Below are 23513 nucleotides of genomic sequence, written 5' to 3'. Positions count from 1 at the left end.
ACGGTCCATTTGCATGGAGTTTCTTCATGCATATACACCAATAGACATGGTTCGCATGTCTCAAACTTTTCAAAAACGAGTGAGCCCAAAGATCCATCAACATGGAGCCTCTTCATGCGTTTTGTACCGATATGACTTGAGTGGCAGTGCCACAAGTATGTGGTACTATCATTACTGTCTTTTGGCATGAACATGTGTATCACTATGATCGAGATTCAATAAACCATTCATTTTAGGTGTAAGACCATTGAAGGTATTATTCAAATAAACAGAGTAACCGTTATTCTATTTAAATGAATAACCGTATTGCGATAGACATAATCCAATCATGTCTATGCTCAACGCAAACACCAATCTCGATGGTAGAGGGAGCGTACGATATTTGATCATATCAACATTGGACACACTTCCAATACATATCGTCATCTCACCTTTAGCTAGTCTCCGTTTATTCCGTAGCTTTTATTTCGAGTTACTAACACTTAGCAACCGAACCGGTATCTAATACCCTGGTGCTACTAGGAGTACTAGTAAAGTACACATAAACACAATGTATATCCAATATACTTCTATCGACCTTGCCAGCCTTCTCATCTACCAAGTATCTAGGGTAATTCTGCTCCAGTGGCTGTTCCCCTTATTACAGAAGCACTTAGTCTCGGGTTTGGGTTCAACCTTGGGTTTCTTCACTAGAGCAGCAGCTGATATGCCGTTTCATGAAGCATCCCTTTTTGCCCTTGCCCTCCTTGATACTAGTGGTTTCACAAACCATCAACAATTGATCCTCCTTCTTGATTTCTACTTTTGTGGTGTCAAACATCGCGAATATCTCAAGGATCATCATATATGTCCCCGATACATTATAGTTCATCATGAAGCTCAAGAAGCTTGGTGGTAATGACTTCGGAGAACCATCACTATTTCATCTGGAAGATCAACTCCCACTTGATTCAAATGATTGTTGTACTCAGACAATCTGAGCACAAGCTCAACAATTGAGCTTTTCTCCCATAGTTTGCAGGCTAAGAAAATCGTCGGAGGTCTTATACCTCTTGACGTGGGCACGAGCCTAAAAACCCAATTTCAGCCCTCAAAACATCTCATATGTTTTGCGACGTTTCAAAACGTCTTTGGTGCCTCAATTCTAAACCGTTTAACTGAACTATCATGTAGTTATCAAAACGTGTATGTCAGATGTTCGCAACATCTACAGACGACGTTTGAGGTTCAGCACACTGAGCGGTGCATTAAGGACATAAGCCTTCTATGAAGCAATGAGGACAATCCTCAGTTTATGGACCTAGTCCGCATAAGTGTTACTATCAACTTTCAACTAAATTTTCTCTAGGAACATATCTAGACAGTAGAACTGAAGCGCGAGCTACGACATAATTTGCGAAGACCTTTTGACTATGTTCAGGATAATTAAGTTCATCTTATGAACTCCCACTCAGATAGACATCCCTCTAGTCATCTAAGTGATTACATGATCCGAGTCAACTAGGCCGTGTCCAATCATCACGTGAGACGGACTAGTCAACATCGGTGAACATCTTCATGTTGATCATATCTACCATACGACTCATGCTCGACCTTTCGGTCTTCTGTGTTCCGAGGCCATGTCTGTACACATGCTAGGCTCGTCAAGTCAACCTAAGTGTTTCGCGTGTGTAAATCTGGCTTAGACCCGTTGTATGTGAACGTCTGAATCAAACACCCGATCATCACGTGGTGCATTGAAACAACGAACTGTCGCAACGGTGCACAGTTAGGGGGAACACTTTCTTGAAATTTTAATGAGGGATCATCTTATTTACTACCATCGTTCTAAGTAAACAAGATGTATAAACATGATAAACATCACATGCAATCAAATAATAGTGACATGATATGGCCAATATCATATAGCTCCTTTGATCTCCATCTTGGGGCTCCATGATCATCTTGTCACCGGCATGACACCATGATCTCCATCATCATGACCTCTATCATCGTGTCTTCATGAAGTTGTCTCGTCAACTATTACTTCTACTACTACAGCTAACAGTTAGCAATAAAGTAAAGTAATTACATGACGTTTATGTTGACACGCAGGTCATAAATAAATTAAGACAACTCCTATGGCTCCTGCCGGTTGTCATACTCATCGACATGCAAGTCGTGATTCCTATTACAAGAACATGATCAATCTCATACATCACATATATCATTCATCACATCCTTTTGGCCATATCACATCACATAGCATACTCTGCAAAAACAAGTTAGACGTCCTCTAATTGTTGTTTGCATGTTTTACGTGGCTGCTATGGGTTTCTAGCAAGAACGTTTCTTACCTACGCAAAAACCACAACGTGATATGCCAATTGCTATTTACCCTTCATAAGGACCCCTTTCATCGAATCCGATCCGACCAAAGTGGGAGAGATAGACACCCGCCAGCCACCTAATGCAACTAGTGCATGTCAGTCGGTGGAACCGGTCTCACATAAGCGTACGTGTAAGGTTGGTCCGGGCCGCTTCATCCCACAATGCCGCCGAATCAAGATTGGACTAGTAACGGTAAGCATATTGAACAAAATCAACGCCCACAACTACTTTGTGTTCTACTCGTGCATAGTAACTACGCATAGACCTAGCTCATGATGCCACTGTTGGGTAACGTAGCAGAAATTCAAAATTTTCCTACGTGTCACCAAGATCTATCTATGGAGAGACCAGCAACGAAGGGAAGGAGAGTGCGTCTACATACCCTTTTAGATCTCTAAGAGGAAGCGTTCAAGAGAACGGGGTTGATGGAGTCGTACTCGTCGTGATCCAAATCACCGGAGATCCTAGTGCCGAACGGACGGCACCTCCGCGTTCAACACACGTACAGCCCGACGATGTCTCCCATGCCTTGATCCAGCAAGGAGAGAGGGAGAGGTTGAGGAAGACTCCATCTAGCAGCAGCACAACGGCGTGGTGGTGATGGAGGAGCGTGGCAATCCTGCAGGGCTTCGCCAAGCACCACGGGAGAGGAGATAGAGAGGGAGGGCTGCACCAATGAGAGAGATCAAATCGCGTGTTATGAGCAGCCCCTATGCCTCACTATATATAGGGGAGAGGGAGGAGGGTGCGCCCCCTCTAGGGTTCCCACCCCTAGGGGGGCGGCAGCCCTAGATGGGAAAGGGGAGGCGGCCAAGAGGAGGTTTCCCTCCCCCCCAAGGCACATAGGAGGTGCCTTCCCCTTGTGGGACTCTTCCCTCCTTAAAACCCTAGGCGCATGGGCCTCTTGGGGCTGGTGCCCTTGGCCCATGTAGGCCAAGGCGCACCTCCCACAGCCCATGTGGCCCCCCGGGGCAGGTGGCCCCACCCGGTGGACCCCCGGGACCCTTCCGGTGGTCCCCGTACAATACCGATGACCCCGAAACTTGTCCCGATGGCCGAAACAGGATTTCCTATATATAAATCTTTACCTCCGGACCATTCCGGAACTCCTCGTGATGTCCGGGATCTCATCCGGGACTCTGAACAACATTCGGTAACCACATACAAACTTCCTTTATAACCCTAGCGTCATCGAACCTTAAGTGTGTAGACCCTACGGGTTCGGGAACCATGCAGACATGACCGAGACGTTCTCCGGTCAATAACCAACAGCGGGATCTGGATACCCATGTTGGCTCCCACATGTTCCACGATGATCTCATCGGATGAACCACGATGTCAAGGACTTAATCAATCCCGTATACAATTCCCTTTGTCTATCGGTACGATACTTGCCCGAGATTCGATCGTCGGTATCCCGATACCTTGTTCAATCTCGTTACCGACAAGTATCTTTACTCGTTCCGCAACACATCATCCCGTGATCAACTCCTTGATCACATTGTGCACATTATGATGACGTCCTACCGAGTGGGCCCAGAGATATCTCTTCGTCACACGGAGTGACAAATCCCAGTCTCGATTCGCGCCAACCCAATAGACACTTTCGGAGATACCTGTAGTGTACCTTTATAGCCACCCAGTTACGTTGTGACGTTTGGCACACCCAAAGCATTCCTACGGTATCCGGGAGTTGCACAATCTCATGGTCTAAGGAAATGATACTTGACATTAGAAAAGCTTTAGCATACGAACTACACGATCTAGTGCTATGCTTTGGATTGGGTCTTGTCCATCACATCATTCTCCTAATGATGTGATCCCATTATCAACGACATCCAATGTCCATGGTCAGGAAACTGTAACCATCTATTGATCAACGAGCTAGTCAACTAGAGGCTTACTAGGGACATTGTGTTGTCTATTTATCCACACATGTATCTGAGTTTCCTATCAATACAATTCTAGCATGGATAATAAACGATTATCATGAACAAGGAAATATAATAATAATCAATTTATTATTGCCTCTAGGGCATATTTCCAACAGGAACGATGACGGCGAGAGAGTGTGGTCGCCGAGCACGCTGGTGCGCGTCTTATATAGGCCGAGACGCCGCCCGTACGCGTGGCCGCCGTGTTTACGCGTGGCGGGCGAGGGAGGGCGAGGGACGCGCGTCGTCTGGCCTTCACTGCGCCGCCCGTGAGGCATCAATGGCGCAGGTTGACCGGCGCGGCAGCGCGGCAGCTTTGGCATTGATTCTCTGCGGGAAACGAGGCGATGAGGACGACGAAGGGGCGAGAAGAGAGCCGTGTCGCTGACGCGGCGGGCCCGTGGCTTTTTCGCGCCAAAAAAGTTCGCCCGGCGCCCCCGGGCGCCCCCCAGCGCGCCAGGTTCGGCCTGGGTCCGTCGGCGCTATTTTCGGCCCAGGCCGGCGAAAATCGGGCTCCTGGGGGCGCGACTGGGCCGATTTTTTGGCGCCGGCGCAAGAAAAACGCCTGGGGAGGCCTTCCTGGGGGCGCGACTGGAGATGCCCTGAGTCGTCGAGGAAGCGGCCACTGCCGCCGTTCGCATGCGCCGTGTTGTCCAGAGCAAGTGGTCACCGCCGAGCGCGAACACCAGAGTCTCGAGGGGAAGCGGGCGCTGCGCACGGCGAGCCGTTGAGTGGAAGTCGTTGCTGTCGTCCGCACTTCAGCGGTGTCCCCCTTGGTGAAGCCTCCAATGAAGGAGAGAAGAGCAGCAATCGGGGGCTAGGCCCTGATTCGTCTAAGGCCGAGAGGAATGGAGCACACCCGCAAAAAAAAGAAAAAAGAGAGGAATGGAGCAGCGATGTCAGCGAACTAAGGACGAAGGAGGAATCGGAGAGAGTAGAGGAGAAACTCGAGGGGAGCAGCTGCATATACGTGTACTTCAATGGATAAGCAATGGCGGCCAATTTGGAGAAAGTGACGAGCAAAGATTAACGAGTCACGGGGCTATCTACGTAACCAAACATAGTTTTTCATAAACTGATTATTCATAAAAACGTAGATAAAACCGATTTTTCCTAGAAATCAGCTTAAAACGCATTTTCTATAATCCTATTGCTAATCTCCTCTATCCAAACAACCACTAAGTAAATACCAAAAGGTGAGGCAGCCGGGTGGTTAGTGGAGCGTGTACATGGAAGCTAAGATCGGCGGTTCGAACCAAGCCCTTGCGTGCAGTTTTTGGTATTTTAAAACAGAACAAAAGAATGAAGATGGGCTGACCCACGCGGAGGAGAAGGTGTGCGCCCGATTGCGGAAATAGAAGGAACAGGCGCCATTTAGGAATTGTCGTTTACGATTTATGGTAGTACTCGTTGGAGAGCTGGAAGAAACGGCGGCGCGCATTGAGGCGCCGCCGCGGGAGATCGTGCGCATCCTTCTTCCTCGACGTCATTAGCCATGGCAGACTCGTCCTCGCCGACGTAATATCCCCAAGCCCTACCTCGTCATGTCCTCTCCCCCTCCACCTGTCTCTCCCTTCCCTCCGTCTTTCTTTTCTGAAATTTCCTCCAAGTTCTTCTGCACTTCCGGCACCCCGGCCCGACCAAGCTTCCTCCATGAACCCATCAAATTTATCACGAGTCTCCCACATCTTCTCATAGCGGAACAACCTGGGCATCCAAGCCGAACGCCTCGTAGGCCAACTCCAACAGGCGACCCCATTTGATCTGGCTCTGTCCGTTTACGTTGAAACAGATAAATGGGATGGCCCAACGCGCCGGAGCAAGAACAAATCTTGTCCACATCATGTCCATCTCGACCCAAATCCAGATCAAATATGGGTCGGATTTGCGTGAAACCGGACAATGGACGGACACACACGCAGCTTCTCGTCGTCCGCCCAGTCCTGCATGCCGGCCCCCAACCACTTCCCACCACCTACATTTACGTCGCACGCATGGGACAGGCCCGCCTATCAGCCAGTGAACCTCCCCCAAGCGTCATTTTTAATGACGAAGTCATGGACCAATCGTCCACATCCTCGTCCCCATGGCATCTTCCCGCTTTCACACTCGTCCTGCCCCCCTTGAACCCCGACCAACCCTAGACCATGCCGTCGGGCGGCCATGGCCAAGCCAGGGAAGCACGACACTGAGGCATCATCTTCTTCAGGCCCACACGCCGCCACTGGCTTGACCATCGCTCGGCGCGCCGCCGGGACACGGACCACCCATATGTGAAGGTATAGGTGTGCCAGCGCTACTGGGATACCTCCACCCTGTTGGCGTGGTCGGACGCCCACCTACCGACCGGCTGGCACATGAGCCCAGATCGGGTGCCAGTGTCGGCCATTCCGGTGACCGGTCACATGCGACTCCTCGAGATCAACCACCGCCATGCCTTGTTGCCGCCGAATCTCGTCGATGATCCCAGGTACATCGGCACATCCTCAATTTGGGTCACTTTGTTCTGGGATGAGTACGAAGTGCGCCAGCAGACCTTTTTTGCTGGCCATCCAAGCCTAGTGCAGTCACGTTCTAGGGCACAGTGTCCTCCAGTCCCTCACCGTCTGCGCTTTAGGGCACGACTGAGCGGACATGCGCCCTCACCACCCCGACCACCACCAGATCCACATCAGCCCATGACGGTCGAGGAGGAGAAGGAGCTGGTGAGGAGGATCGTGACAGACTCAGTGATGGAGTTTGAGAACTCCTAGTGGGATGGTCTGGAGGTGCAGATCATGCTTTCGGCTGCCGGGGATGTTGTCATCCCCGAGCTGGAGGAGGTAGACGACGCGGAACCCCAGTGGAACTCGACGGTGGTGGGCCAGTCCTGGTCGTGGACTTCGACCTTGTCATGCACGGCAGTGTTGGTGTCTGCGTCGGCCATGTTGGTTGGCACTGACCCATGATCACCGCTCGACTTGCCACCGCCGCCGCCCCCTGTAGTGCAGCCTCCATAGGCGCCACCAGCCCACCTATGGCAGCCGCCTCCCTTCGTCGACCTTAGCGCGGACGAGGAAGACTGCAGCCAAGACAGTGGCGACGCCATGAAGTGAAGACGGTGGCGACGGCTTGTTTTTTCTTTTTAATAATTTTGAGTTTGTTTGATGCATGATGAACAGTTCGGCCATGACTTAATGTAATATATAGTTATTGTTTAGATTGCTTTTTATCTCTTTTTTTTGGTTTGAATTTTAGTTTAAATTTGGATGCTTTCGCCAATGCGACGGGCCGTCGGGTGCGACAATCGATGGATGACCGCAAATAAACACTTGTGTCGGTTTTGCTGACCCAAACTGACAGAATTCGGATAAAGCGGGCGTCTGTTTGGGGTCACCAACAAACTGTTGGAGTTGGCCTTAAAACAAAAACAAAAAACATAGACATAGAGGAAGTAGGAATCTGTTACCCATGTTCGGCCCATTATCCCTGGACTAGGCCGGGCCGCCTTATAACAGGAAGAGGAAATATCGAGGTTCTGAAGGCTGAGCTGCTGATTCTCGAAAAAAAATGAAGGCTGCGCTGCTCATCCGAGAGCTGGAAGAATCGGCGGCGCGCATGGAGGCGCCGCCGCGGGAGATCGACGCGCATCCTTCTCCATCTTCCTCAGCGTCGGCCGCCACTGCTTCCTCGTCCTCGTCGCTCACGTAATACCTCCAACCCCTACCTCGTCCTGCACGCCTCCTTCTTTCTGCGTCCCATCCCGTTTCTCTTCACCTGCGGATGTTGCATCAGATCCGCCTACATCTGCAAGAGTAAGGCATAGATGATTTCTGCTTATCTCGAAGAAGAAAAGCAATCCAGATTGAGGCTTTCCCTGCTTTAGATCTCCAACATTGCGGTCTCTGATTCTCAATTTGCTAAGAAAATCATATGTGCTCTGCTTTTATTTTTCTGTCAGCATCGACACTTGCCAGCTACAGTATTTGTTTGAGAAATACAGTACTTACTAGGCGATTGTGGTGTGTAATCTGTATACACAAAGATCTATATGAAACTTCAACAACCCGTCTATCTAGCGCGTATAAAATTTATATCCAGTGCATTCATCATTGTTGATCTTGTTCTGAGCTTCTAGGGAGCGACAACTCAATGCGATTAGTACCTTTGTTCAGTTCAGTGTATGTCCTAACGACACGCACCAGTCATGTTTTTTAGAATCTTGGCAATTCCTGTACAGTTAAGTTATACCTTGTTTCGCATGCCTAACCTTTTTCTTGAATTTGCTGTGTTGAACAGGGAGAGCGCCATCGTGCAAGTAATGGCCAACAGGACATGTTCTGCTTCTGTCTCCTCACTCTTTGCTTCATCTCGGCCGCAAGGATGGGCAGAGCTCCCGGACAACCTGCTCCGACCTGTTGTCGCTTTACTACGCTCGTTCCGCGACCTCCTCGCCTTCGGTACCACTTGTCGCCATTGGTGTGATCTCTTCTCAGCATACAGGTCCTTTGTCCAGCCTCTGCTCCTCCACCCCAATCTCCGTACCGACGGTGGACAGACTCTCTCGCATAACTGTTGGACCTTATTCCACAAATGCACATGGAGATTGGCTGACCCTGCTGCCACCTCATCCTATCGCAGTATTCTTTCCTTGAGTGACCTCAGAAGCATGACCTTTCTGCGCTGCTCCTATGGTCAGCTGATCTTCTACGACAACAATGGGTTCCATATTGTTAATCCATTCAGTGGCACTAAGGTTGGTCCTCCTTTCCTCCAGTCAGTTCACTTCACTTGCATCAGCTATGTCACCTTAACTGCCCCTGTTGCATCCGCTGATTCGCATCTCCTTGTCGGTGCTGGAGCCTATCTGTTCCTGTGGCGCATCGGGAGCGACTCTTGGATAAAACACAGTCCTAAAGTTGGTCGTTTTTCGATTGAACAAAATGTGGCCTTCAATGGCAAGACATATGCCCTAGGGTCTTTCGGGTGGTTCTACATCATTCACTTGTCACCCAGTCTCGTTATTCGGAAGTTTAAAGTTGTGTTTGAGAAAGATAAAACCGAAGATCTCTATTCGGCAAATGACAAGGCATGGCTAGTGGTGTGTGGTGATGCGCTTCTCTTGATCAAACTTGTGGAGGCGGGGAGAAGGATGCGCTCGGAGGCCTTCCAGTTCATGGCCTTCAAGCTTGAGTCAGTGGACACCATGACCAAGAAAGCAAGGTGGGTGAAGGTGAACAAGTTAGATAACTGGGCCATCTTTATCAGCGTTGACGAGCGGTGCGAGGCGTTGCCGTGCATGAACCCGGAGGGATGGGGAGGGAGGAGCAACCACATATACTTCCTGAGTTATCAGTCTGAAAAACCTTGGGCTGCAGTGCAACTATGGCAAAAATGTTATTACCGTTCGACACAGCTCTTCAACACTGGAAGACGGTACCTGAAATTGGAGTCAACCTGGGTCTTCCCCGCGCGTTTCCTCGTTCTGTCCTGCGATGATCTTATGGCCGTGAGTGCGGTTGGTGATTAGCTTCTGATACAGCTTTGGTGGGAGGATTCTACCATGTTGCAGTTGCAGGATGAGTGGCTCACTGAATGTTCTTGACGTGTTTCGAAACTTGCATTACAAACAGAAGTTTAGATTAAGTTATCAGATTATGTACTCACCTTTTTTTTCTGCGGTGATTACAAAGGACCCATATGTTTTATTTCTCATCTATTACAGATTGTGTAGTTTTCTTGTACCTGGGCACTTCATAACATGGGCTAGGCCTGTAACTTCCCTTTCATACATAAATAGCTAAGAGTAATTGTACTATGGTTGTTGATTATTCACGTGATGTGCTTGAGCATATGACAGTCTCATTGGGTGGAAATGTGAATATTGAGAACATAGCTTGGGCAGAGCTACAATTTTTTAACTGAACGTTGTACGCCATTTTGGGCTGGAGAATTGCAAGGTCGCCAAGAATTAGAGTGAGGATGCAAGTCCATAGCATCAGGTTAATATAAACTGCAAGTTCAGCCAACAAACATATAAGCAGCATATGTGCATTCAGCATAAATTTTATATTTCGCACCAATAAAAACTAGGCAGACAGAGTGTTCGACAACCAAACAGATCTGCATTTGAACATAGCTTCAGCAAACAGCTCTGCGTGCATTTGATTATCTTTGTTTAAAAGGAGATCAAGCTACAAATAGATGTACGAACCAAACAAAGCACATAACTAAAATAAAAGCCCAGGCACATCTGACATGGTGCACACAAAAAATGCTGAAGAGTGATATGAAGACCCAAGAAGCTAGTATTGTTTCAGGATGCAAACGCTTATCTCTTGTATGCAAAACGGGAGTAATTAACAAGGTTCAGCGAAAATAGCAGCATGTAGCACAAGTTTTGCCTCCAGGAATGTACACTGGGTGGCAAACAGAGATTATTACAAATCTTGATGTACTCCGTCAAAGGAGCGAAGACTAGAAGGAACATAGCGACAAAAAGTCCCCAAGTGCAGCCAACGACAACAAGACAACTGCGCGGTGCAATGCCACGATCTCATACCCAAGCTGCAAAGGATGTAGGATTGCGAGCAAGATAAGCATTGATCGTCGCAAAACAAGGTTCTGGCTCCAACTCCTCATTTTGGTTGCCATCTACTGGGTATGAAAATACTCGAGCGTTTTCATCCAACCGATAGACAAGGCCACCCCTTAAACCCATTCTCTCTGGATTCACTAAAAGTCGTGGCTGTCCAGTACGTTTCTCGCCAAAGAAGAACGCCCACTTCTCCATGCCTCCCTCTTCCACGCTCACATACTTTGCAGGTACAGTTGAGAAGTCAATGGAGAAGGCTTCCCCGTTACGACCAAGTAGGAGAAGTGTGTCTCCACAAGCCACCAAATTTCCGGAAAGCACGTATGGGTCCATATAATCTCTGCAATCAACTCTTAGTACCTCAACATGAAACTGAGGTGCCAAATGCACAGTGTATAGTTTTTGACGCATCCTCATAATGACCCGGTCTTTGAAAGATACTATCTCCTTGATCAAATGTGCATTTAGAAAATCGCAGTGCAACCAAGAGGGGCTCCCAACTCGCCAAGTGTACAGGCAGTGCGGGCTGCTAACCAATATATGAATCTGGTGACGCCTCTGGAGATATGAAGGTTTTGTACCATAGTTGACTCAATGGGAAAGGTGGAGCTGCAACCTTAGTGCCAGTGAGCACGTCCATAATGACAAGGGATCTGTCATAGCAGAAAATCGCATGACCATAAGAACATTTGATGATTGCCATTTTGTCCAAAATACTTGGAGGGGTCAAGCGACACAACGGAGTACTTGGATATACAGGATCAATGAGCTCCCATGTGTTTCCAATGTTAGAGCCGGTTGAGCTTGTCTGGTCGGCACAGTTCCGAAAAATAATAGGTGGGAAGAGCTCGCCCAAGGTAGATTTGATTGACATGAATGCAGCATACCAGCTAGGGCAGGTGGCGATGAATGCAAGAAGGTCACGAGTTGAACCCAACAGGACAATGATGGAGTGCAATAATCCATGTGGTAGGTCCACCCAGCCTTCGGGTCCAAACATGACACGGTGCACGGAGATGGGGGTGTTGGAGCTCTGATTGATGTTTTGCATGATATCAGCTTCAAATTCTGCATTAAGGATCATGAAAGGACAACAATTTTAGCAATGGACTTGAGTTAACTATATAATATAAATTGCTATCACTATTTTAATTCACTTGGTACTACTACAACTATGATCATTATACAAACACAATAAAAATGTTTGTAGAAACTATACACATAATACACAGTAGAGTAAAGACTACAGTATTGCCATCGAAATGTGCATCTGCCTCAAGAAAATTCGATCAAGATAAAATTCATCAACATTTTAAAAGAAAAGGCAAGTTCTATATTTTTCTTTTCACCGAATGTTATTTATATGTGTTGTGCAATAGGTTGGGCTCTTGTCTCCACCTCCATTCCGGGCCGCAGATGCGCGATAAATTTCATCAACATTTGAAATTAAAAAGTGCAAGCAATATTGAAATTCTAAGATTGTTCTACACTGATAGTGGTATACCCTTGAACTATTTCATATTTTTCATATAGTATAAACACAACAAGATCGCACATCCACCAACAACACATACACTCAGATCCCCAAATCATCCATGGCAGAGGTAGGCTAAAAAGAACAAAAGTGCGATGAGCGCGTCAGAGGAGGTCGCCCCCAATGGGGTGATGGAGGGCCAAGGAAGATGATCCTGGGAAGCCTTGCGCGGTGGAGAACTCTGTCTGACCGTGGACCGTGGCACCGGTCAGCAAATATATATACTCAGCCAACCCACGAGACCATGTCCTACACGGAAATTGACTTAACCAAGATCACATCGTATACTACATATTTGGATTCAAGCTTTACTCAAACACGTGAACTCCTACTAGTACATGTACATGACTTTGGTTAGTTCCCAAAGAACTAAAGCCACGTGACATGCAAGCACCATCTACATCATGTTCCAAACAAAACAATCAAGATTATGCTAACACTAGCGTCGGCCCATGCACCACCAATGGCTGTCATGGGTTCCCAACTCCAGCAGGAGGTGGGGAAGGTCTCGTCCACGATACCAGCAATCAGTCCAAAGCTGCTTGTATGTACAAATCAGAGCAAGGGGGGTAGAACTCGACATCAACTTGGTTCCTTCCCTTGCCGAGGCTGAACCTGGAGGGCGGAGGTGAGTAAAGGCCAGGCCTGGCCTCCTCCATGAGTCCGGCAGCCAGCAAGGAAAATGAAGTGGGCGAAGTCAACCTCAACAAGGCTCCTCCCCTACCCCTGGAGCCGGTAACACGAAAGCCAAGCACCACAAAGATAATAATAGCCTCAATGGTAAGTCAAGGAAGTAAGTTGATCAATCCCTGGTGAACACCGGGGTAGTGTTGGGTAAACGCATGGGATGTGACAGTGAGTCTGGTAGTGAGTTTGTGGCGACACCAAGTTACAAGGGTCCTGGTCTGAACAAGAAGGCATGTGGTGAGGGTAATGGAGGTGGCATGAGCAACATAGGTGTGTTAGGTGGTAAGGAAGCTATCGGCCCATGGGTTGCCGATGAATGACATGTGATAGGGAAGGCACCTGTCAGGAGAAATGAGTCACCTAATCTAGAACTGTTGAGGCCTCGGGCAATCCCGGATAGTTGAAGAGCTAGTTTGCCTCGTGCGCGCATATACCACTTGACGATCGTTTTACTTTCTGAAACTCTGCAATGTGAAAAGAGTTTCAATAATCTTAGGTAGATACTAGGCCACCAGAATTGTATTGTGCATGATGGTGATGGCAAGGGTGCCTTGCGTTGTTCTGAGATGAATGAACTAAAATAAAAAGACTGCCATATGACCTGAGGTACATCGATGTCTTAATTAATCATGATTCCCATGGCCCGAAGTGTCGGGCTACATGGTGAACCTAAGGAGTAAGGAAGATGTCACATCTGGAGTTTACTCAAAAGAATAAAGCCAGATGCTCATGAACACTTGTTGATGATAGGTGATTTTTATGAGACGATGTGGCAGCATGAGCACTTTTCAGTAGCTTGGATATCCGAGAGAAAAATACCAATTTCAGAGAAGCCTTGTTCTAGTGTTATCTTCATAATTGGGGCTATAAGGGGCCATCCTGGACATACGATAATAAACAGTATGGCAAAAGCAATGTGACCGTCAGGTTAAAAGTGCAGTTGCATCGTCGGGTTGGTGTGATTTATTCAGAGTGAAAAGTTGTACACGCATATGCTCCTACCACTTTCCTCTATGGCTGCAATACGGCGACAGACCAATGTGCATAGCAACGTGAAATCCTTCCGATAAGAGTAGATATGGGAAAGAGTACCGTCGCTGGAGGGAACTATTGAAGTCCCTGGCCGATGACTGCACTAAGCTGGGAGTGCTGCAACAGGATGTTTAGTCCTAGACATGAAAGATTTTGGGTCCATGATAAGGAGTACTCACTAGCTGAGAAGGAATATTATAGTCACATACTGAATGCACCATCTTATTGGTTGCAGATGGTCAGGAAAGCATCTTAATAAATCCGGTCTTGGAAGGGAGGTTAATGCCTATAAAAATTGTTGGGGGGGGGGCTCGGTGTCTCTAAACTAATGTTTGTTGATGACAAACTTTTGTTCTTCAAGGCCATAGGAAGAGAGGTGAGGGCAGTGAAGGACACTCCAAATCTATTTCAAAGGTGTACACGAATGCTTCTTAGCCCAGCTAAATGCTCTTTATTATTTAGTGAACACTGCCTGCCCCATGTCCAGTAAGAGATAAAGGTCACCCTTGGTGTTGTGTCTTCCACTTTCGAGAGTAAATATTTGGGTTTACCAACCCCAGAAGGTAGGATGTTTGCCTCGAATTTCAGTCAATCATGGAAAGGTTCATAAAAATGTGCAAGGACTGGACTGAAAAGTATATGGCCCATGCAGCTAAAGATGTCTTGATCAAGTAAGTGGTTCAAGCGCTTCACACTTACTTCTTTGGATTTTTCAAATGTCCTTGGGCTTTTGTTATAAGTATGAAAAAATTATCGGGGACTTTAGGTGGGGCGATGAGTAAGGACATCACAAGTCCATTGGCTCTCCTAGTACCAACTGGTAAAAGAAAAGAGAGGACGTGTTCTAGGATTCTGGGATATGCATATGTTTAACCAATATCTCTTGGCAAGGCAAGGGTGGAGACTGATTCACAAGGTGGATAGTTTATGTTCTAGAGTCTTGAAATGAGAATATTATCCTCGTGTGGATTTCTGGACATGGTCATTTCCTCATATGCATCGGCGGCTTGGAGTTAAGATAATCAAGGAAGGCATTACATGGCGTATAGTGAATGGACGAAAAATTCAGATTTAGGGAGACAAGTGGATTTTGAGACAGTATGGCCCCAGGTTACCAAATTCGCTAGAAACTCAAGGTTGAGGTGGGTTAACCAGTTGATTGTCTCGATAAAAAATGAATGGATTATTAACCTTGCCCTTAGGCTATTTTCTGATTTTGGTGTAGAGGAGATATTTCACATAAATCACCCTTCTACGTGATAGATGACTTGCTTATAAACTCGCCACCCAACTCAAATTCAGGTACAATTCCCCTGCTTCTAGTTCTTCAAGTGCGACATATAATTGGAATATTTGGGATGTGATTTGGAGAGCTAAGGTTCCAGAGAATGTTGAGGTCTTTGGCTGGAGGTTGCTACTGGCTCACTGGCTACACAATTGTGTAAATTTATAAAGGCGCTGAGTGTAACACCATTTGTGCTATTTCTGGTAACAATGTGGAGCATGAATTCCAATCTCCACAGTGGCTTTGGGATGTTGGCTAGTGTCCCATGAATACTTCTTTTTTGAGGGAATTGGTGTCCCATCAATACTTAATGTCCCCATGTCTAATGATTGCAATCAGTCTATAGTAATATACAAGTATAGTGTTTTCCCTCAATTAAATAAAATAAACACAACTCAAAGATCAACTAATTTTTACCTTAATTTTTCTAGAAAAAAATAGGGCGAGTTCTTCCCCTACCTTCTTCGATGTTGACAGCGGAGGGCGATGTGGAGGCAACAACTACTTTCTCCGATGCCAGTCGTGGTAAGACGTGGCCATCGGAGACGGTATGCTGTTTTCCTCCATCACCAATCATCATGTTGGCTCCAGATCTGGGGGGAAACAGACGCCCTCGACTGCGGTGACTCCAAATCTGGATGAGGCTGGTCGCCCGCACCTAGGACTCCAGATCTGGACAGAAACACGGTAGTACCCCACGCGGTTGTCTCAACGCATCGTCACCGCTCAACCGTGGGTGGTTCTAGCGCAGTCGGTGTGGATGTTGAGGGGAGGGGGGAACGTGTGTGACGAGAGAGAGAGAGAGAGCGGGGGGAGAGAAAGAGAGGAGAGGGGGAAAGTGGCGTGTGGGTTTGTTTGTTATAGAAAAGCTTTAGCGAAGTACTAAGGGGAACCTTGTCAAACTTCAAGTGATTTTTCTTGCTTTTGGCAACTTTATACCTTACTCATATGAGATGCACAAACTCTATTACTAACAAAATAGGGAGGCTAGATTGTGCATGCTTGCAAATCGTGCACTCACGATTCGACTAGTTGTATTTTCCCGTTTGGGAAAGGGTGCAGCACCTCCTTGTTCCCATTAAAAGATTAGGTGAAGGCTTAATAAGAAATTAGGGAAGGCCCACCTTGAAATTCAAGGGGAGAAGAGATTAGGTGGAGGCTTAATAGGATATTAGGGAGCTCCCATCATGAAATTCTGGGGCGGATAGATTAGGTGGAGGCTTAATAGGAAGTTAGCATGGGCCCACCCTACAAATTCAGGGGGAGTTTACCTGTGGATTATTATGTGGGCCTGCATACCACAATAAGACCTCCCGTCCTCTCTTTTAAATTGCTCTTCCCTCTCCCAGTGGTGGCCCCACTTCTCACCCTGTCGCCCCCAAAAAAGCGTGTCGACTGAGAGTTGTGCGTGTTGGTCAGTTTGCTCGCTGGAGCGAGCAAACGCCGGTGAGTCAATGTGAGGTGCTCCCAACTGGCAAGGAGACGAATGACACCATGCGACATGCTCTGGCCAGCCATGATTCCTGTATACAAATAGTGAACCATCAGAGGCCAATGCCCTTACCTCGTTGACCGGACACCCGCAGCTCCACTCCCAGACACAGGATGTCAGCGTGAGGTACTCCATGTCCTCCTAGAATTCTTGTAGCTCTTCGCCCATATTTTTATTCTTGATTCTCCTTGTCAACCAAGACCCTCTACTGAATTTCCCTTTGGCTTGAGAATGATGGTTGTGACCTCCATAACAATGCAACACTCGTCACCCGACCTCTCCTCTTTGTCCTATGTGTCCTCCTTGCCGGTGATAGCAAAGTGGACAACCCCAATGACGGTGATATCCGCTCGATGCCAAGGACAGGCGTCACATGTGAGGGAATATCTGTGATCCGACACCCACAACACAATCCATAAGGACGAGTTTTCTTCCCATCGAAACCTTCTCTCCCAGCCGAAGATGGGCCCCCCCTCGATCTTCTCGTCGGCATTCGTAGAAGCAACTGTCCTAATTGTCTATTAAGAGTGAGTACAACTGAGCGCCATTCAGATGTGCCGCCAAGAAAGGCGATGGAGAAGCTTGTTGACCATCGCATGTGCATGGGAGGAGGAGGGGGGCAACCCAGTTTAGTGAAGTGTAATAACGAGTTGTAGTGTGCATCACAATTATTGCATAAACATCATTTGAATAATTATAAAAGGAGGATAATTCAAAACCTCATACAAAATGCTATAAAACACACTCAAATAATCAATGCACTGGTATAATCGCTAGAAAAATACTAAAATATTTAGCATAGTTTCCTTAGGGGGCGGCCCTCTCATGTAACTAGGCAGGCAAACCCAATTAGCAAACACTCGTGAGAGATATAAGCATTTTCTAGGGAAAAAATAGTGCTACCAACTAAAGAAAAAAGAAGCATGCATATGGAACACATGGGCAACTATGTACATCTGATTGTTTTCAAAGGTATATGGAGGCGCACAAATATCAACATAGAATATGGAGTGAGTGGATCAAAGTTGACTGGGAGTAGAATCAATATCCGCAACATCGCATCTTTCAAAGGTTCCAAATACTCGCCGGCGTCATTAGTAACAACTGTATCTGAATTATCATATGGAAACAACAAAATTTATCCAAAGATTCGTTTTCTGGCAGTATAACAGTGTCGGGTTCATCGAGAGAACATGCCGACATCTAGGTTTTGCGCGATAAAGCTAGAACTTAACGCCAGGAACACGAGATCATGCCGTCAAACTTGAATATTGTCCGCCGAAGGCTGCAACAGTCAGCTTGAGCCTTGAGGTCACACCGAGGGATGTTCTTCTTTCTGTGCCCGAAGATCCTCGCTCTGCTTGTTTCTGGAACCATTGCTTCTCTCTATGTTTGATGGAAATTATGTGAGTGTCTCCTCTTTCCTGAGCAAGTTGAGTCAACACCTCAGTACTGTCCCTCTCACTCATTGGGCTCACGAGAGACGATTTACTCCGGAGCATGCAATCAGCGTGATGTGGAGCACGCACGAAAACTGAACCACGGCAATGGAGAACGTTCTGTGGGTAGTCAGCACTTCTAAGTATACTTAATTGAGCATTAAAAAGCCAAGAAGTCGTTGTAGTATGGTGGTAAGTATTCCCGCCTGTCACGCGGGTGACCCGGGTTCGATCCCCGGCAACGGCGAATTTATTTTGTTTTGCGGCCCACGACACTTGGGCCCGTTAATTCCCATGGCCCATCCTCTTAGGCCTGCTGAGAGCTCGCCTGGCCTGTCCGGGTCTATTTACCGTATGAACCCTGGAAAACGTAAGATGTTCGCTCTAGAGCCCTGCCAAGACATTTGCCGTCGTCAAAAAAGAATACTTTGTTGCGATGGCAAGCATGGCGTGTGATCAGTTCAAAAAACAAAAGCATGGCGTGTGCTCAAGGACTAGAATCTAATCATTGTCAAATGCTTACAGTGAACACCACATTCTTTTTTTATTCTTTCTTTTTAAGGATACACACGAGTGTGTGTATCATATATTAAAGGAGAGGGGGAAAAGAGCCCCATCCACCGCACATTCTTTTATTATGAAGAAAAAACACTTGCTTTTAACTTGTGCATGTTACCTTGGTTGGTTTTGCTGCCTTATATTTGAGCTAGCGTTATATTTTTAGATCAAATGAGCTAGTGTTATATGCAAAGCATCCATGTCATTTTTCTCATGGTGATTGTGTCAAGATGATTCCTCATGCCAACTTTTTGGGGTTGCATAAATAGAATGTATAAAAAATTAAGTTAGACTCGTCTTCACTTGAATTTCTGCTCCAGATTCATGGTCAGACGTTATCTTTAATGTACTTACATATTCTTACCTGGATGCCTAACATCTTAACTCATGGTTCCATCCATGGTATCCATGGTCGTGGTTGAGACTATACAACTGTCAGTGCGCATGATCAAGGTTATCACCTGCTCCCGGAGGGAGCGGTGGCGATGGCGATGGCGGCGCGTCCTCGTCCCGCGTTGGTGGTTGCTGGATTATTGGTTCCTAGGGTGTTGATGTAATTTTCCTTTTTCTTGGGGTGCTTTGTACCACTGCTTAATTTTAATGTTGTCTAGGTCCCTTTCGCAAAAAAAAGAGACTATATAACTGTCATCTCCTCATCGGGTGTTAGAGACATATGTGTATTTGGTAGTCTAGGATTTGTAATATGTCTCCTACCTTATCTTTAGGAGAGGCGTCTTGCCCTTCAAGTATTGTCCTCAATATATAGCGTCATCGAGGCTCAATAATACATCAATCATATTCCGCCAGTCCCTCTTTATTCCTCTCTATCCCTTCTAACATGGTATCAACCTAACGGATCCAAACCCTAGCCGCCGCTGCTTCCGCCCCGCGCGCCGCCCCGGGGCTGTCGGCCTCCATGACTGCCACCGGGGGCCACGCAGCCCGTACCTAGGATTCATCCGCTAGTCGTGTTGATCGGCTGCCCTAGAGAGTCGTTTTCCCGAGCCCTTACTCCGGGTTTTTCTCTCTCCCACTGGTCATCTTGATCGACATTTTACTTTTTGGTTTTCCGATCTAAGATCCGTTTGCGTCGCCCGCCGCCGCCGTTGACCCCCGTGCGCCTCTACTCCAACACCGGCGCGAACGGTCAGCTTCTTCACCAACCCGGCGGCCTCGCGCGACAGGCGGCCCTCATGGCCGTCGCCCGCGCATCCGCCCGCCCGTCGCCTTGCGCAGGCCGTCGCGGCCCTGCTCCGACCGGGACCTCTCCATCACCACCCGTCTCCGCTGCGTAGGAACGGCGGCCTTGCGGTCTGCCTCGCCGGCATCGTCCCCGACTGCGTCGGGCCGGCTGCGTCAGGCTCGTCGGCTGCCTCGAGCTCGGGCGCCGGTGCTACGTTGGTCGCTCGGGCCTCGCTGCCTGGGCGCCGACATTGCTTTGGCAGCCCGGGTGCCGGTGCTGATGCGCTTGTCCGCACGTCGTCCCATGCCGTCCGCCGTTGCCGGCTTCATCTCGGACTCCGCCGCCACCCTACCTACACCAAGCGGCCTCCCTGACTCGCTCGCGATCGGCTTGATCACCCGCGCTCCATCTTATTGTTTTTGTGAAATCCATTTTGTTATCTTGTACGAGTTGTTAGATATAAATCAGATTGGCATGTCCCATACTCCATCTTATTGTTTCCTGAAGACTAGTTTTGTATCATTGTAATAATTGGTAACACAAATGGCATCAGTAGAGCATTGGATGACTCATAAATTTTCCTTTACATGTCAAGGATTGTCATGGAGCTATGCTTCGGAGTGTGAAACTAAATTTGTTGTTTTTTGTATGCCAAGTTTAATTGCTTCCTGGAACTGGTTTTGTAGTCTTTTATAATCTGGTAGGACATAAAATGCCTTGAGTCATTAAATGAGTTTTACACATGCAGAAAGTGTGATGTAGTGTTTTTGTAGCTTTGGCGAGTGAAGCAAAACTTCTTGTCTTTGTAAAAGAAATATGGTTTATAGTGGATGTAAAAGATATGTGTTTTATGCATGTATTATGAGGGGGGCCGATTTTTTGAGGTCGAGCTCCATGGAGCTTGTTTTTTTGAAAAATCTGAAAATCATATTTTTGAAGTTTCAAAAAAATGAAATATACCCATGAACCTGCATAAGCATACTACATCTCTGTAAAAATTCATGACCAAATATGTTTTGGTCTGAGCTACACAAAAAAATGATGTACTTTTTGTAAGTGCATCTAGTGCCCCTTAGTGATTTTGGTGTATTGAAGACTTATAGGTTAAGGAACTAATGTGTTTGTGAGTGTACACAGGTCTATAAGTCTATGAGGAGTTTGATATTTACAGAGAAATTTGACCCCTAAAAATGAATGTCTTCAACTGAAGACTTTGGCTTTCTGAAGATTTTGAAAGTGAAGAAATTAGTGTGACCGTGAAGACTCTATGTTCATGGGAGGAACATGAAGTGTGAAGTCTTTTGTTTTCATAGTTTCGTTTTTCTCTTTCTTGAGTCATAGGAAACACCGTACTATTAAAGGGGGTCGAGAAAAAACTAAGGAAAAGTTTCCAAGTGATACTCATCTCAAAATCCTACACCTACCAATCCTTTCGAGTGAAGCCATTGAAAATCTCATACAGTTCAGTCAATTTCTTTAGTGATAGAGATGAAGATCTTCTGGTCTCTGAGGAATTTGTTCTGACTGAGGAGTTAGGAATTTGCCAGTGCGGATTGTCTACAAGTGAGGAACATGATAGCCCTGAGGAGTTTGATAGCCAAATTTCCGACTGTTGCTGTGCTATGCGCTAGCTGTCCCAAAATATCTTATCCACCTAAAGGTCATATCATTGAAGGGCATTTATGTCTTATCATGTCGGGATACTCCCTAGGCTATAAGTAGCCGCCCCCTACAACCACTAGATGGTTGGCTGCTCCGAGAGAAACTGGCACTTGTCATTGAGAGCATCTCATCCTCCGAGGACTTTGAGCGAAAATCATCAAGTGAGGAAAACACAAACCCAAACACCTACAAACCCAAAGTGATTGAGCATCACTAAAGAGATTGTTCCTATGTGGATCCGACGCTTGTTACCTTTGAAGACTATGCATCTTCTAGACGGTTAGGCGTCATGGTCTAGAGCATCCAAGAGGAAATTGTGGATCGCCGAGTGAACGAGTTTGTGAAGGTTTGGAAGTCACCTAGCATTAACAGTATTCAAGAAGGGTCTACCAAATATAATGGGAAAAAATTCATCTTGTGGGGAACCAAGATCAAGAAAATCAGTAGGGTATTTAATTTTCCCACACAAGACTTCAATATCTCTAACAATCCCAACTAGTGAAATAGTATCTCTATTGGCAAGCTTAATAGTAAAATCAATATCTTCTATCTCAGCAGGTGCAATATCATGCATAATTTCTTTATATAAAGTATAAGGTATTGCACTGACACTAGCTAGCACCCATATCACATAATCCATGATAATAATGATCTCCTATTTTAACACAAACAACAGGCATGCCAACAACAGGTCTATGTTTATTTTTAGTATCGGGTCTAGAAATTCTAGCGGCTTCACCACAGGAGTAAATAACATGCCCATCAATATTATCGACCAGGAGATCTTTAACCATAGCAATTCTAGGTCCAACTTTAATTTGCTCAGGGGGTGTAGGTGTTCTAGCCTTACTCTTACGAACCACAGTTGATGTTGGAAATATGCCCTAGAGGCAATAATAAATTGATTATTATTATATTTCCTTGTTCATGATAATCGTTTATTATCCATGCTATAATTGTATTGATAGGAAACTCAGATACATGTGTGGATACATAGACAACACCATGTCCCTAGTGAGCCTCTAGTTGACTAGCTCGTTGATCAATAGATGGTTATGGTTTCCTAACCATGGACATTGGATGTCGTTGATAACGGGATCACATCATTAGGAGAATGATGTGATGGACAAGACCCAATCCTAAGCATAGCACTAGATCGTGTAGTTCGTATGCTATAGCTTTTCTAATGTCAAGTATCATTTCCTTAGACCATGAGATTGTGCAACTCCCGGATACCGTAGGAGTGCTTTGGGTGTGCCAAACGTCACAACATAACTGGGTGGCTATAAAGGTACATTACAGGTATCTCCGAAAGTGTCTGTTGGGTTGGCACGAATCGAGACTTGGATTTGTCACTCCGTGTAAACGGAGAGGTATCTCTGGGCCCACTCGGTAGGACATCATCATAATGTGCACAGTGTGATCAAGAAGTTGATCACGGGATGATGTGTTACGGAACGAGTAAAGAGACTTGCCAGTAACGAGATTGAACAAGGTATCGGGATACCGATGATCGAATCTCGGGCAAGTATCGTACCGATAGACAAAGGGAATTGTATACGGGATTGATTGAGTCCTTGACATCGTGGTTCATCCGATGAGATCATCGTGGAACATGTGGGAGCCAACATGGGTATCCAGATCCCGCTGTTGGTTATTGACCGGAGAACGTCTTGGTCATGTCTGCATGTCTCCCGAACCCGTAGGGTCTACACACTTAAGGTTCGATGACGCTAGGGTTATAAAGGAAGTTTGTATGTGGT

The 23513-nt window shown here is 46.6% G+C and overlaps 1 protein-coding gene, 1 non-coding gene and 1 pseudogene across 3 annotated transcripts; 2 read left to right on the top strand and 1 right to left on the bottom strand.

Annotated features, from left to right (window-relative positions):
* Window positions 1-7853: 7853 nt before the first annotated feature.
* Window positions 7854-9941, top strand: LOC147957168 (uncharacterized). The gene is made up of 2 exons (XM_087535638.1): window positions 7854-7990; window positions 8583-9941. The coding sequence occupies exons 1-2, from the start codon at window positions 7854-7856 to the stop codon at window positions 9811-9813; spliced, it is 1368 nt and encodes a 455-aa protein (XP_087391764.1). The 3' UTR covers window positions 9814-9941.
* A 589-nt stretch (window positions 9942-10530) lies between these two features.
* LOC147957167 (uncharacterized) lies at window positions 10531-16211 on the bottom strand (annotated as a pseudogene). The gene is made up of 2 exons (XR_015611410.1): window positions 15876-16211; window positions 10531-11946 (listed from the first exon to the last, which is right to left on the bottom strand). The product of XR_015611410.1 is annotated as an uncharacterized LOC147957167 (transcript).
* Window positions 16212-18522: 2311 nt separating this feature from the next.
* Window positions 18523-18594, top strand: TRNAD-GUC (transfer RNA aspartic acid (anticodon GUC)). Its single transcript has one exon. It is a non-coding gene; the product is annotated as a tRNA-Asp (tRNA).
* The last annotated feature ends 4919 nt before the right edge of the window (window positions 18595-23513 follow it).

Source organism: Triticum urartu, chromosome 7A (assembly GCF_056163025.1).
Source record: "Triticum urartu cultivar PI428250 chromosome 7A, HENAU_Tu73, whole genome shotgun sequence".
Lineage (NCBI taxonomy): Eukaryota > Viridiplantae > Streptophyta > Magnoliopsida > Poales > Poaceae > Triticum > Triticum urartu.
The sequence above is the reverse complement of the archived record's forward strand: the minus strand, read 5'-3'. Positions and strand labels throughout refer to the sequence as shown.

Bases quoted from the DNA above. Each gene is read 5' to 3' on its own strand.
- LOC147957168 (XM_087535638.1), top strand. From the start codon at position 7,854: ATGAAGGCTGCGCTGCTCATCCGAGAGCTGGAAGAATCGGCGGCGCGC. The intron at 7,991-8,582 runs GTAATACCTCCA...TGTGTTGAACAG, and splicing joins TCCTCGTCCTCGTCGCTCAC to GGAGAGCGCCATCGTGCAAG.